Here is a 16,683-nt window from a genome sequence, read left to right as displayed (position 1 = left end):
ATATGAAAATCTGATATATGGCAAAGATTTCAATTATATGACATATATTAGTATATATGGATTTCCCTTATATGCACCATGTATTGGTCACATATAGAGGTACACTTTCAGCCATTATATTGAAATGATCTCCTCATTTCTATGCTCATTGTCCCTTTTATTAGCTCCACTGATCATATAGGAGCACTTTGTAGTTCTACAATTACAGACTATAGTCCATCTGTTTCTCTGAATACACCGTGTACCCCCTTTAATCCTGTTCTTTGGTGGTTGGGACACCTGCAGGACCACCACAGAACAGGTATTATTTAAGCGGTGGGCTGCACTGCAGTAACACAGATGTTGTGGTGGTGTGTTGCACTGGTATAAGTGGATCAGACCCTGCAGGTTGGTTGGTTTTTCATATTAAATAGAAAGCCAAATCCCATGCTTTTTATACCCTTGTTGTGTTGTTAGCACCTTAACCTTTTAGGAATTCAATATGTGCTTTTGGTGTTGAAGCTAATTGTATCCAAAGGATTAGCACATTAGCTGTTTATGCTAACAAAACGTAGCAAAAGCATTGTTTCTTCATTCATGTGCGTTTTCCTCTGCATTTCTACTGTCTGACTCTCGCTGATTTATTCGGTGAGGGTCAGTAAGGCGGCCATCTTTTCTTTTGGCCTTTGCCAGCCCATACGCCGGTCCGTTAGCCTCGCTGGGACGTGTGATTTATCATGACCTCGCTGTCGTTTTTCATTCGTATGGACCCGGCCTGCTCCTCTTGTGCCTCTGAAAAAGCCAATGACTCTCTCTCTTACACGCTTGCTCTCTTTTTCTCTCCTTTTACCTTTTTTTCATGATTGCTTTTTCTCTGCATCGCATGCCTGACTCTGTGGACCCCCATTGTGTCCAGGAGCAGTCTTAATTAGTGCAGGCTCAATTAAAACACAGACACAGAGCTCAGCAGGGTCTGTCAGACCACTGCTCAGCCTTTCACAGAGAGAGCTAGAGGGAGAGTGAGAGAGAGAGAGAAGGGGGGGGCATTTAAAGGAGAAAGAAAATGCAGGGCAGGGGTACAGAGAAAAAGGTGGACAGAGTTAAAAAGAGAAGGATATACAAGATGTATGATTCAAAGAATGAAACAAAGTTAAAGAGGAAAAGGGAAAAAGTGAGAGAGAGAATGAAGGAGGAAGAGAGAAAATTTAGAAGCGAATGAAGAAGTTAATGAGGGAAAATGAAAGCAGGTTCAAGAGAAAGATATAGACATTAAGAAAGAGTTGAGAGATGAAGAAAAAAGAGCAGAAAGAAAGAATGAGTGAGAATGTGAATGTCTCTCTCTCTCTCTCTCTCTCTCTCCCCCTTGCTCTGTTAGATGATCATTGGCTCTCTCGGCCGTTTCCTCCTTTATTTGCTGCAGTGATTGGAGATAAACCCCCAATCGATGCTCCATAAGCTTCAGAACCAGAGAGAGAGAGAATAAAGGAGAGATCCACTCGGCTGGACCTCTGTTCCACCCAGTAAAAAGCTCTTATCTGGCTGGAGGATTGGGCTGAAACTGCTTTAAAGCCTCTTCGTGCTGCCATTTGGCACAAAGGCACGCAAAGGAAGCGGAAAATATAAGACGGATAGGTGTCATACTTCAGGAGTTTTCTGCTATTCTTCCACCACTAGTAATCTGGCGCTTTTTTTCAGCGGGAGGGATTCCCAGCCCACAATGCATCGCTGCGTGCGGTGGCTGACCTGTGACAGCTCCTCTAAGGAGATTGTATCCGCTCACAAACCGTTCAACAAATATATCGCATTATAGCCCCGGGGGGATTTTCCACAAAGAATAACCTGGGCCTGCGGGGGAGAGAGAGAGAGAGAGAGATAGAGAGAGAGAGAGAGAAAGAGAGAGAGAGAGAGAAAGAAAGAGAGAGAGAGAGAGAGGGAGAGAGAGAGACAGTTTTCAGCTCAGTCCCGCTAAAAGGCTAAAATGCTTTGAAGAAAAAAATGATGAAGAGGTCCAGTAAGAGTAGACTCTTTGGGTTATTAATTTATTTATTTGGCATTTTTTTCTGTTTTTGTCACAGTGCGTATAAAACCAGAAAGGGACTGACAACACTCAAAACACTTGCAATCTGCTCATGATAATTAAAATCATTTTATGTCTGTTTCAGAGGTCCCTCTGTTGAACGACTAATTTTTCCTTCATATAATATATTCAATATTTTTTTTCTTCATCATTTCAGCACAGCAGCTACCCTTCATATTTTTTCATTATTTTATAATGAATGAACCAGTAGAAACGCTCCAAAAAGGCATGGAATTAAAATACATTTTCTTGACCTTTCATTATCTTTTAATATTAGTTGAGTATTAATAGCTAATAATTAAAACTTTTAGATAAAGAAAGCTGTAGTTGTGCTGTCCATTTTATCAAATATTTTGACAAATATTTTGATTTGATGATATTGATTAAAATATTGCCATTGGTTATATATGAATATGTTTTGCTTTTTTCCCTTTAAAAAGTTAGTTATTATGATCATTTTACTATAATGTTTTAATTCTGTAGTGAGTTTCTGTAATGAATTACATTTGCATCATATATCGACAAGTTCCAGTCTGGACTTTTGACTTTTTTTGTGCCAAAAATGATGAGAAAAACATGGCAAGCAAGCAACGTTTATTTATATTGCGCTTTTTACAACAGGTGTTGTCACAAAGCAGCTTTACAGAACAACCATATTACAGAAAGAAAAGAAAAATCTGGGACCAAGCCCCCATGAGCGTCGCCAGTGGTGACAGTGGCAAGGAAAAACTCCCTAAGAGCAAGAGGAAGAAACCTTGAGAGGAACCAAGACTCAGAAGGGGAACCCGTCCTCCTCTGGTCAACACCAGATAGCAAACAGTATTAGTAAAAAGTATTATAATTTTATAGTACAAAGCAGGAAAACGGGTGGGGACATGGTTAATTTGATTGGTGTATGATTATGCAGCGGCAGCAGCAGCATCTAAGGGTGAGGACTGCAGTATTGTACAGCAAGAAGCTCAATGGTGGTCAAGCCATTCCAGATTCCAAATTCAAATCATTATAAAATTATTTCCAAGCACAAATATGGTATGGATTCCAAATTTCTGCACTTTCCACACAATTTCTTCACTTGTTTTTAAGAGCTACAAATCAGTAATAGTTCATATAAAGTTACATCATGCATTTGTTGGCAGTAGCATTTACATTTATAGGATTTGGATGCTTTTATCCAGAGGAACTTACAGAACTTACAATTTGATCATTTTACACAGGCAGGTAGTGTTAGGAGTCTTGCCCAAGGACTCTTATTGGTATAGTGTAGCGTTTTTACCCAGGCAGGGATTGAACCCCAGAGTACAGCGTAGAAGGCAGAGACGTTACTCACTACCTATACCGACCACTAGCAATAGCAGTTCATTTTACAAACAGAAAGACGAGCTATTATAGTACATTTGAGACAAAGGTTGTTTATTTTCGGGCTTAAAACTGCAGGATGCTAAGAGTTACTCATGCTAAAAATAGTGCTGCTGTAATGAAACTGTCCGTACACTGATAACAAAATTGGGCTTTTCTCTCCTACAGTTTAAGTTAAATACATAGACAGGATATACAGTACATAATCATGTTTGAGTGTTAGCTTAGCTCACTGGAGAGTCAATTAGCTTGATTTAACTAGCATGTCCTCCCAACGAAACATTGTTCCTCCTGTAAAGTTTACCATAACAAAGTTTTATGGCAGTGTTATGGTGCATCGGACATATTTATAGAGAATATCTTAAAAAATATTAATAAAATAGCAGCTGTGATCTGGCTAAAGTGGCGCTAGACTAATCAGTTTGAAACGTGTGCTGATTTTCTGAGCTGCCATCTTGCTGCTGTGTGTGGATATCGTGCTTACGTTTGCACGCTTTAGATTATACTGATTAGTACGAATCATATAGGCCGGTTATGGTGTGTGCTCAAATTTAATGGCCCCCTCTATCTCAGATAAGGTTGGCTAAAGGCTAATGCTAGAGAGCTAGAGATATGGGGGCTTTTTCCTCCACGTTTGGCAGAACATCCATCCCATGCCCGGTGACCTGTGTGTGAAAACTGTCACCGGGGGAACAGTTCTGTCGCTGTCGCTGCCACTCAGCATTTTCTTCACAAAGCGGCTACGCTATTATCTCTTAGCAGGTGATTTAGCGTATGCTAGCCATACAATATTCCAGAGGGACAGGAGGACTTGAGAGAATTAAGCAAAGTGCTTTTTTATCAGCTTTTGTCCTTGATCTTAGAGGATTGTTAGAAGTGCACCTTGCTTTGATTTGAAGGGCTGCTAAAAAGATGAGATGATCTAGCATGCTAGCTTTCTTGCATATCATGTATTCTCTATCTCTCTCATCCAGCCTGTTTCCACTAATCCTATTGCAGGAAACACTTTAAGTATCACTGGAGTGACAGTATATTAGTTTGATGTTATGTATTGAGCCACAAGTCTAAATCCACCCACCTATTAGTGAAAATGCTAACGTAGTACATGATAAAACCTCCTGCTGCTCAACACGTCTGCTAGATTATGTAATTCAAACATTTTAATGTTTTCATCAATAACCCAGATTTTTTTTTCTAAAAGCAGGCAAAAAATGTGTTGAGAGCACAAATCAAATAACAATTAATTGGCTGTATTTGTGTAGCATTATGTCTTGAGGAAACATCACTGCTGAAGGCTTGCTGTTCTAGCTGTTAATCAGCAGAGGTGCTACAGTGAGTCACAGTCTAATTTGCACGGTGATTTATAAATGTAATGGTGATTAATCTTCGTGAATGTGTGTTGTGTGTGCACACAAGCTGCCTGTTCATCTGAGAGCTTTTCAGAAGCACATCTAATGATTTTCTCTTAGTGACTGGACATCAAAATGTGTTACTTTTGTTTTGTTTTGTTGAAGTTCTGTGTAAAATCATTATTATTACTTTCGAATAATAACAGTCCTCTAAACATCACACAAGGCCTTTCAGAGTATCTGAAGTGTTGACTGACACTCTGAACAGCTGGTGATAGCAGCGTCGTACGGCCAATTAGCATCTGCTGCCACTTCTTCAGCATGGGCGAAAACCTGGAAGCCCCAAATTGTTAAAGCAGAACAAAAACAATATACACCAATAACACATCTGTAGAGTTCCACTGCCCTGTGTACCTAAAGAATTTCAGAATTTTATTTATTTACTTATTTATTTATTTATTTACTTACTTACTTATTTATTCATGCAAACAATTCCTGTTCCTTGCAGTTGTGTGCAGTTGTGTTCATGCTAATCTCAGAAGTTCTAGCTCAGGTGTTGCAATTAGCATAATGAATTCCCCATTTATACTCTGCTTTTAATGTCCCAGCTAGGAAAGGTGTGATGGTATTCATCATTAAAATGAAAAAAAAAAAAAAAAAAAAAGAGCAACTCATGGGCCGCATGTTTAATTAGTTACACCTGACAAATTACCAGAATGAAATAAATACATTATATATATATATATATATATATATAGAGAGAGAGAGAGAGATTCTTAAACACATTAATGTAATAAATCATTTAATTAATGACATCCACAGTACTGTAGTGCATTTGCTGTTTCTTCATAGCAGATTGCTATAATAATTATTATTATTATTATAATAATACATGCATCAATTAGCTTTTTGTACTTTCTGCTGTTCTCCTTCTTGGTGTTTGCAGATTAAACTGAAAGGTTTGGAGGCAGTTGCTCTGAATAGGAGGATAAGAATCGATTTCTCTCAGGAAACCAGCGTGACGGGTTCTCACAGGCTCATTTTTAATTTCTACAATGCTCTGAGATGGCATTCATTGATTTGTAACCAGTGCATTTGGTCACATGCTGTTATTATTAGCAGCGTGGCTTCAGCAGAGCTCTAGGGGGACGGACTTCAGGCTAGTGCGCTGTAATCAGGTGGAGTTTGACTTGTTTCGGGAAAAAAGTCCTCATTGTGACTTTGACCTTGGAGTTGCTGCAGGGGATTTCTCCACATACACACGCACACACACACACACACACACACACACACACACACACACACACACAAAACAATATATTTCTCTTGAGAAATCTCTTTTGTCTCCTCTCATTACTGTAAAGCAAGCTGAAATAACACTGACCACATGCTCTTTTCTTATGAACAGTTGGCTGATTTTACAAGAGTGACATTATTCTTATTGACAACCAATGTTATTTTGAGGTAGCAGTGCCTGACCAAACCTGGAGGGTATTTAACAGGTAGAGATTTCTGAGTTAGCGAGATAACAAAATTATCTAGTTAGAAGTAAAAGGCATTCGCGTTGCACAATCTTTAAGTTGAATTTAAATTATCCATCTTGCAGAGAAATTCTCCTCAAATTACCACTAGCAATTCTAAAACACTCCATCACTGAATATGTTTGTCACATGAAAAATGTTACCATTCTAAATTACATGTTTTGTTGAGTTTCTAAGCTAAAACTTTCTCTACATGTGCATTAAAATGTGCCGAAGTATGTTCTCTGTAGAGGACGTGTTCAGTTATTTAAATAAAAAAACATAATTCAAGTAGCGGTGCTCTTTGCATACAACTTTAAGTATATATATTTTTATTTTTCTGGCATAGTATTTTTTAATCTTTAATTTTGTTGGAAGTGACAGCAGTATTAATTATATATTACCTAATGGCAGAAATAAGTGTGTTTCATAAATAGTTCTTCCTAAGGCAGCCTTTCTTTTATCAGAGTGTAGCTCAGTTATGTACTTTTCTCAGTGTAGGAAACAAAATCTCAACTCACATAAAGACACTTCACATAATGTCTTAAAATCACTCCAATTGGTAGCAATTTAGTGAGTATTTTCAATGTAGCCAAACCGCTAACTTGTCTTATCTCACCACAACACCATTTACTGTCATGTGCTGGGGCAGAGCCTCTTGCTGAGGTCTTCTACAGGTTTTCAGTTTCTTCAGAAACCATTATGTGGGTCTTTTGGCTGTTTCGTCCTTTTCCTGATGCCATTTTATATCCTGGTGAGCTGTGAATGTTGATTTGAAACCTAAGATGCTATCTGAATGCCACCATCTCCCAACTAGCATAGCATACACTTGCTACAGGCCAGTAATCCTTTCTGAAACACAATCAGGATACAGAGAGGACCCAAGTTTTGAATCATGATACAATGATGGCTACATTTCGGAGCAGTCATGTGCGACGATATTCATGATATTTGAATGGAGATACATTTTTGTGTGGCTGCAGAAATTGCATTGGATGAACCTAATAATTATTATCTCAGAATTATTGTACATAATATACATTAAATATATCATTTAATCTTATATCACATAATCACACAGATATTATTATATCATGATATGTATGATAAATATATATGTATGTTTTATCTTTTACATGTGATTTTTATAATATATGCCAATATATGTAATGTCTGCCTATACAGTAAAAAAAAACATCACACATATTTTGGGCATATGTATGTTGTATGTTTAACTGTATTCAAAATAAATGTCAATTCTTTGTAGATATTTAAATTGTCTGGCCGTATGGTAGGAAAATGAAAAAATATGAATTATATTCACTTTATTTACAATATATGTGCTATCTTGCCATATGGTAGAAAAATATATGATAAAAGTTAATAACATTAAAAATGTATATGTAATATATGTATGAATATACACTACATTGCCAAAAGTATTCACCCATTCAAATCATTGAATTCAGGTGTTCCAATCACTTCCATGGCAACAAGTATATAAAACCAAGCCCCTAGGCCTGCAGACTGCTTCTACAAACATTAGTGAAAGAATGGGTCGCTCTCAGTGAATTCCAGCATGGTGATATGACAGGATGCCACCTGTGCAGTCCAGTTGTGAAATTTCCTCACTACTAAATATTCCACAGTCAACTGTCAGTGGGATTATGACAAAGTGGAAGTGATTTGGAATGACACTGGACTCTAGAGCAGTGGAGACGTGTTCCCTGGAGTGAAGAATCATGCTTCTCCATCTGGCAGTCTGATGGACAAGTCTGGGTTTGGAGGTTGGCCCACCCTTTGCAGCTACAACAGCGTCAAATCAAATGTTAAAGGCTTTTCAACATTTGTAACGTCTACCAAAATATCAAATGTGTTGCCCAATGAAAAAGAAGTAAAATATGTTCATAGCACAGACAAAAGCCTGAGTTATTGAAATTATTTATCAACACCTCATAGGAGTGAATATATTTCAGCTTTCATCCTGCAGATCTGCTGTGTTTAAGAAAGCAATAATTACAAACATTGAGTCGTTTGTATGCTGTAAGCAGCAAACAACTTAATAACAGTATCAGAAACAACACAGCTGAGCGATCAGATCAAGCTTCGAGCATTTATAAGCCTCCACAAATCCTCAGTTATGAGCCAGGATCACTGAAGCATCAAATAGAAACCTCTGATGCTCCTCTACTAAGTCATAAATGCCAAAACAAAGACATAACTAGTGGTAATATATGATAACTAAGACTGACTCTGATTATATACGCTATATTTCCAAAAGTATTCGCCCACCTGCCTTTACACGCATTTGAACTTGAGTGACATCCCATTTAGACTTTAGACATGTTCAGAAATACATTACTCTTAAAAACACTAAGATGTTTAGTTTATTTCACATTTTATTCCTTCTAGTGGTGGTAATTTTAACATCATAAAGTTTAGTCAGCAGGGGTAGCAGTACACTCACCCACCTGAAACTCAAGAGCTGCAGAATGCTGTTGTTTGATTGGCTCCCTACCAAAACATATGCATTTCTTAGGGCATACTTCTTGTAAATGATATGTAAATGAGGTGCTGGCATACTGGTACTTGATTTGATGGACTGGTGCTGATTCATCATTTGCACTCGAGTCTTGTTTCAACACCGTAAGAAAGTTTGAAAATGAATCAGATGCAGAATAGTTTTGTGTCATGATAGACGGCCATATCTGCACTCTTTTTGTGTAACTTTGATGGGCTTTGAGTGAGAGGTGAGGCTTGATTTGGTCAAGGATTCATTTGTTTGTTGTCCTTGCCGTAAAAGGTACTCTGAAAAGTCTTCAAAACTTAAAGGAACCCCTGAGCAAAAAGCGTTTTGCGTTCTCCACTTCAGTAAGAGGGAATCCATCATAACTGTGCAACATGATTTGGCAGTGAACCTCCAACAGCTCAGAACGTTTGTTGGTTCAACAGCACTGGATGATTTCTGAAATTGCATTGAACGATCCGTGTGACATCCAACATGCTCAATCGAATATGGGTTGAATTTGACCATTATATGGGTTGAATTTGAGCACTCGTAGAATTACATAATAAACTTTATGCTCACTTAAACCATTTACAGTTTACTGCATTCTTCTGTAATGATTTACAAGTGAAATAAATCACTTTGAAATTGGATGAATCTTTTTGAATCACCCTGTACAATAATAATTTAAAGCCTATTTTGTTAAGCTTACTTAGACAGTTTTTGGCAAACCTGCTTGACTTGCTTGAGAGTTCATTCTAAGGCTGTCAAAATAAGCCACTTTCCATAAAGTACTGAAAGTAAACTCTAATAATTGGACTTTTACACCCCACTCTACCTGCAGCTTTAAAGTTTATTTAAGTCAACAAAGTTGTTAGTTGGTAATTTATTCCAATGTAGAAGTCTCTCTCTCTCTCTCTCTCTCTCTCTCTCTCTCTCTCTCTCTCTCTCTCTCTCTCTCTCTCTCTCCTCTGGAGAGCCAGCGGCGGTGTTGTTTGAGTTTAGCCTTGACAGTCGTAGTCGTGGCGACATGCCGGCTGTTTACATATGATGCAGCTCATGCAAAATTAATGATGGGAATGTCTCCAAAAGGTTGTGTTTGCAATGGTGAAGAGAGAAAGAGGGATATTTGATTAAACGTATCAAAACATTCAGAGAAATGCTCTGGGTGCACAACCCTGACTATCGCTATGCCAACCACAATTAGTTTACAATTACATTGAGTCAAATTGGTGCTGAAATTTTAGGTCATGATGCACTGAATCGTTGCTTTATGAATCTAAATTTAATCATGTTGATAACTGATTTCATAATTCTGTGAACCATTCCCTAATAAATCACTGTTAATACAAGTCATAATAAAATGTAAAATCTTTTAATACACTGAATTACTACCTAAAGAATAAGTGAATTAAATTGTGGTGAAATTTGAGATTTCAGTCATTTCCTAAAGAACTGCAACTGAATCAAATCTTACTGAATCTCAGTTTTGATTTGTTTGCAATTCTTTAGGAAGCAATTCAGTGCATCATTAATTGAATAGTTTCCTAAAGAATCGTAATGAAATGAATCAAACTGAGATTTCCCACTGCATTATGACTAATAATCTGAATCGAATCTTTTTAAGGTCGGAGATCTATACATCTTGTGGTGTGCATGTATGTGTGTGTTTAACTATTTTCTGGTATTGCTGTGTTTCAGAGGACCAGTTGCCCCCTGGTTTTCCCACTATAGACATGGGTCCCCAGCTGAAGGTAGTAGAGCGAACTCGTACAGCCACCATGCTGTGTGCAGCCAGCGGCAACCCGGACCCGGACATCTCCTGGTTCAAAGACTTCCTCCCCGTTAACACCAGCAACAACAACGGACGAATCAAACAGCTCCGATCAGGTACAGTACCCAGCCTCTGCGCACATTCTTCCGCTATAAAACAGCCTTTTCCTTTTTTTCCACTCCTCCCTGTTTCTTTTGTCTGTTTTTATTATTTCATAAAATGTCTTCTTTCTCATGTGGCTTCTCTCAGTTTTGTGTAGATAATGCCATAGTCTCCTTCTCAGCCCCCTCTACGTTCTCTGTATGTGTGTTTGTATGTGTGTGGGTGTTTATGTGCGTGTTGCTGCGTGCTTTCTGTCTCCGTCTGACCCTCACAAACCTTTCAGGTGTCACGCGTCCTTTTTTTTTCTTTCGTTATTATCCATAACTCACTGCTGTGACTGCAGTTAGCGATTTTCTACCATTTTTTATTTTTTTACATTTGCTTTTTACTGCTCCATTGCAGTGAGTGGCCAAACCATACTCTTACTCTTTTCTGTTTTTGTTAAATTTACATTACCTCTTCTCCTAAACTGACTAATTTTCAACATTCAAAACGAAAGGAACCCCCCTCACACCTCTACATGGGTCGTGTTGGTTTTCTAATTTGCCCAGAGTGTGATTTCAAAGTAATCCCAGCAGAAAAATCTAATCAGTGGTCCCTGTTCATGTGTTATCATAATTGGGTAAGACTTTGTTTCAAGGAACACACACTGGAGATTTATTAAGGTTTTGTTCTTTGTTCAGGAAAGTCTGAATAAGGCATGTTACTTTAACCCTGAAACATAACATGAACAGATCTGTGCTGTAAACGTTATGTCATATGCTGTTGTCAAGACAGATTATGTCTAGTAATATAACAATGCCATGTTACTATTTCTGGTAATTATCATGACATATGTCATGTTGTTTGAGTTGATGAAGAGTATACTTACCAAAAATAGTATAACACCAAACCAAATATTGCAGTAAACACTAACAACCACTTAAATTCACTTCTTATTAGTGGACAATTGGCAGCATTTGATTCCAGTACTGTTCTAGTTAGTGTCAAGTGACTTCTGGAGTTTATTAGAGTTAATTAGAGATGAATAAGTCACTAATACTTTAAGATGTGTTAAATATTCTTATATGTAGTTTACGTCATCACTTATTAGAGGCTAAAATGTGCTAAACAAGTCACAAATTCAGTAACTATTCATTGTATTCTGTAATCTGGTCACTGAGATCTCAGTATGTCAACCATACAAGAGTTCAGTTTATTGGTATTAGGTTGTTAAAATGAAAAAAGAGTAATACAAATCACTAAGAAAGTCTTGAAAAAAAGAAAGTCAAAGAAATGACAAAAATTAATACATTTGATGCCCTATTATTATGTGCTAAAAACAACACATTTATCATTTAGTCAGTAAACATTTAGTCACAGAGGCATTTTTTTATAATGCACACACTGATCTTTATGAATTATTACAACTAATAATGGAATTATTAGTGATTTGGTACCACTTTACAATATGACTATCCTTATAAAAAAGATTCTGATTTTTAAAAATAGTTAATTAATTAGCTTGTTGCTTGCCAAATAGTAAGCCCACATTCCTAAATCTGTAGTCATTGTAAAGGTGGTGATTTTTGCATAACTGCCCCACAATTATCTACTAATACAGATTATAATGATGATAATCTGTTCACTGTCATTGAGGATCTAATGGATCCTTTCCATGATTGCTCAACTGAGTATTATTTGTTTGCTGATGGCCAGATGGGAATGTAATTATTACAATATTTTCATTAAATAATAAAAATTGATGTATATTGTTTGGTTTACGTTCAGTTGACTTTGTGTTGACTCGGAAATTATAAAGGAGAAGGGACAGAGAATAACCTCATTATCATTCACTTCTGAATTTTACAATGCCGATTTAGACTAGGACAATAATATAATAATAATTAATATTATTGTCCTAGTATATATTATATTGTCCTAGGGTATATAATATTTAATGATCTATTTGTCAAAATATATCATGAAATATTAACAGTATTATTATCAAAAATAGACTCAAGTATTAACTCAGAATTAACTACTGTGAGGTCTTCACAGTCTTCACTGAAATCTGTCTTGATTTGTACTCGACTACTGCAAAGTCTAGCTTTTGACTCTCACTTGACTACTACAAAGTCTCAACCTGACTCGGACTCTCTGAATCCTACACTTGGTCTTGATTTGCAGTCTGTTTTGATTCAGAATTTACTACTATACAGTCTTTTTCTTTATTCGGGCTCAAATACTACAAAGCCTTGATTTTGATGCTGACTTGACTACTACGAAGTCACATTCTTAGTTTGGACTCAACTACAAATCTTGATTTTGACTCTGACTTGACTACTACAAAGTCTCAGCCTTGACAAAGACTCAACAACTACAAAGTCTCGATTCAAGCTCAAATACTACAACATCTTGGTCATTACTCAGAATTGACTATTACACAGTCTCTGTCTTGACTCAGTTACTACAAAGTCTTGATCTTGACTCCCATCCAAGGTCTTGGTCTTGACTTAGCTCTAGTTTAAAACATAGTGAAAAAACAATTTAAAGTGCCCTTGTGGTTGAACAGAGAACAAGAACCCCTAATATGTGTTCATTAAAATAAAGTCTTACCAATAATGACTAATCATTGACCATTTTGTGCTAAAAAATTTGATTGCTGGTGAATGCTTATATGGAACATTTTCCCGTAATCTCATAGCCACAGTAGTGTGTTAGCTGCAACTAGCTTTCTCCTAGCTCCCCTTCTTGTGGATTCGCTGCTTCTTTTTTTCCAGTGTAAATATCAGCTTTTGCTTCTCTTTGCTTGTGAAGTATCCTTAACCTCCCCTCTAAAACTTTGTTTGCAACCCAATATTGATATCTATGCTAATATTTATGCTAACCGCTTGGCTAGCCATGACACTTTGTTTGCTAGTTCTAGCTATGGAGTTTCTATCGAGATTTGCTAAAAAGTTTTGGTCTGTCTGATCACCTGTCTTCCCAGAATTCTTGGCTTTTCTAACTTTTGTCTTGTCTTCAGTCATCTTGTTTAACTTTTTTTTTCTTGTTGTCAGCAGCAGTGTGTGAACTTATAACCCTATAATTTTTTTCCATGTACGCCTGTGCAATAGAGCCTTAAGATATAACTCTGTACCAAACATTAAGAAAAAATATAACAAAGAAAACAAAGCCTGTTCCAAAACCTAAGGAAATATAATCATATTTTCTATGCTGTCTTTCTTCTCTCCGTATTTTTTAAATCTCCAGAGTCCTTTGGTAAGTGCTTAGCCCTGAAGCACACATCACCCCCACTAATGTTTTCCATGTCTCTCAAACTATGATTAAAATGCATGGCATGCATTTTACTAACATTTAGCCTAGCCACCAGACACACCTAGCATAGCTCACAACAACATTCTAAGATGCTAATATGCTAACACTGTTTCACAAGTACAAAAAAATGTAAGGGCACACCAGGATCACTCAGTTACCACTCAGAGATTTCACAGACACTTTCACTGACTTGACTGAGCACTGATCATTCCCTATTTCGCCCACGGCCACAAAAAAAAAAAAACACCAAAAAAAAACCCACCATAACTGTTCCTCCCACAAACTGCCCAGAATCCTGTGCATTTAACGGTCAAACTGTGAGCTTTGAGGTTTGTCCTTGCCCCACATCCAGACTCCTGAAGCCTTACCCAACCTGCTGTAAATGGTCACAATGTCAAATTTCAAAACGGCACCTTCCTTGTGGTTGACCACTATACAAAGTTGCTCCTTCCAAACTGCTTCCAATGCTGAATCCTGTTTTTGCCAGTAGAGGAAGTCAAATTCTCTCTGTCTCTCTTTCTCTCTTTCTCTCTCTCTGTCTCTTTAATATCTCTTTTCCTCCAGTAACCTTAATTTTTGAACATACTCTGTTAAAGAAAAAAAAAGCAAAGCTAATTTGATTCTTCTTCCAAAGCCCCCAGCCTCTTTCCTCTCGTACTAATGCTTCTTCTTTCTAATCTTATTTGCATTCATATTATCCACCCAGGTGGTACGCCAATAAGAGGTAAGAGAGCTGAACTGAAGTTCACAGAATGAAAAACAAAAATTCATTCTTGCTGTCCTTCCATCCCGTCCGCCTCCATGTAAATGTCCTGTCTCTTGAACCAAGTCCATCCATCCATCCTTCCATCTTTCCTTCCTTCCTTCCTTCCTTCAATGACTTTGTCATTCTCCTTCCGTTCTTTTCCCTCCATACGAACCCTCCCCCTCCATCATTTTTGCATATCTGCTTCATTTAATTTTTGAGTTTGTAAAATTCGCCTCAATTTTTTTTTTCTAATTTTTTCTTGCGATATGCTTACTATGACCCCGAGAAGCATATCCAGTACCGTTTTTATTTTGTAATTTTTTTTGTTTGTTTTTCTTTGAATTATTATTTTTATGATTATTGTTAATTTTTATCTGCCTTTTTCTTTCCTTTTCGTTTCTCTTTTTTGGCCATAGCGACTCATGTGTCCCTCTTTTTGTCCAACTAAAACAACCAAACATTTTTCCCCCCCTTAGCTGTTCTTGTGCCCGCCGATGACGGACTCACGCAGAAGACTCCTCGCCTCTACTCTGCCACAATTTTTTCCCCCTCCAAAAAAAAAAAAAAAAGAAAAACATCTTTCTTTTTAAATTCTCAATCCTTTTCTCTATTTGCTTTCCTCTACCTATACCCTTCTCTAAAAAAAAAGCCCAAACAACCACTTTTTTGATAAAGTTTCTACGGTGCTTTTTCCCTTCTACCACCTATTTTTTCCTTCTTGCTTTTCTTGGGTTGAAGGCTGTTTTACTTTTTGACATTTTTTGTTTTTCCATCCTTCAGGGTTGGGGGAAAAACTAACGAAGGGTCTGGCAGAGGGAACTGAGGTGCCGTTTTGTCATTTTTGTCGAGCAACTCAGGAGGCGGAGGCGTGGTTTGATGTATATATACATATATAAAAAAAAAATGACATTTTTCCCTGGGTCATGTGACACCACACTGCTGATCCCATTGGTGGATTTTTATGGGTGTCATTTGTAGCTTTGAACAAGCTATGGCAGTGGTTGGTTGCTTTCTTGTCGGCAGAAGCCGTTTTGAATTTTGACCTTCTAATACAACTGCATTTTATTTTTCAGCTAAGGGTTGTCAAAAAAAGGTTGTAAGTTGTGCTGACATACGTTTCTTGTTCTTTGGAGAGACTTGCATGTCAAACGTTTTCTCACAGAGGGTGATGTAAATGGTCTAAGATGCTAACATCATTTTTCAAGCAGCAAATTTTTTTATTTTTCAATTTTTTTTAGTTTTTTGCCTATTGCTGCATTTTTTACTTCTACCATTCAAAGTCACGATCCATTTTATTGATTGTTATTCAATTTTAAAATTGACTATGCCAAATTTCATAACCCAAAATTTCTTTTCGATTGTCCTCCCTGGTTATGCTGCTTTCGTATACTGTAAACCTTTGTTTTCCTTTCGATCCATGCTGCCCTGAAGCAGTGTCATTCATCCCCATACTGAACAGTCCCGTCAGGTGTTGTATATTGCAGGGCTCTATTTCTGTCCCTCAACTTTAAGCTATTTTTTACAAAGTACTGATAATACTACCATGTATTTGAGTCATGTTAAAGCAGACTTAAAGTGCCTTTAGAAACCCTGCAACATGTAGACTGTATGTTCCCCCTTTTCCATCAATGTGATTTGTACAGTGTCTTGTAAGAAGATAATTAACAGTGCATAAATTTCAATGTGCCCTTAAATGTCTACTGCAGTGTTGGCATGGGTGTTCTGTACGCAGGGTGCTGAGCGGCACAAATACCAAATCCTCTCCTAAGACTAAGGAGTTTTTACTGTTCTAGTAAAAACAGGATGGTCTAAGAACCATGTGATCCATATTGTGAGCTGATATTATTATTATTCTGTATTTATCATTGCCTTAAATCAAGAAATGTTCTCTTGAAACGGGTATAAATGAAAGATCACAATCAAAATTTTGCTAACGTTGGCATATATCAAGGGAAAAAAATCTAAATATTTT

The 16,683-nt window shown here is 37.2% G+C and overlaps 1 protein-coding gene across 50 annotated transcripts in view; it reads left to right on the top strand.

Annotated features, from left to right (window-relative positions):
- The window catches only part of LOC108427456 (protein tyrosine phosphatase receptor type D), a 713,922-nt gene that overhangs the window by 575,756 nt on the left and 121,483 nt on the right, over positions 1-16,683 (top strand). For 23 of the 50 annotated variants that reach the window (XM_017697621.2, XM_017697625.2, XM_017697638.2 and 20 more), the window contains 3 exons: positions 10,489-10,677; positions 13,898-13,906; positions 14,670-14,687. In XM_017697621.2, the coding sequence (XP_017553110.1) occupies positions 10,489-10,677; positions 13,898-13,906; positions 14,670-14,687 (216 nt within the window). The remainder of the gene's footprint in view (positions 1-10,488; positions 10,678-13,897; positions 13,907-14,669; positions 14,688-16,683) is intronic. The other 27 variants (XM_017697632.2, XM_017697649.2, XM_017697635.2 and 24 more) reach the window with 3 other exon arrangements.

Source organism: Pygocentrus nattereri, chromosome 22 (assembly GCF_015220715.1).
Source record: "Pygocentrus nattereri isolate fPygNat1 chromosome 22, fPygNat1.pri, whole genome shotgun sequence".
Lineage (NCBI taxonomy): Eukaryota > Metazoa > Chordata > Actinopteri > Characiformes > Serrasalmidae > Pygocentrus > Pygocentrus nattereri.
This window is presented reverse-complemented; position numbering and strand designations above follow the sequence as displayed.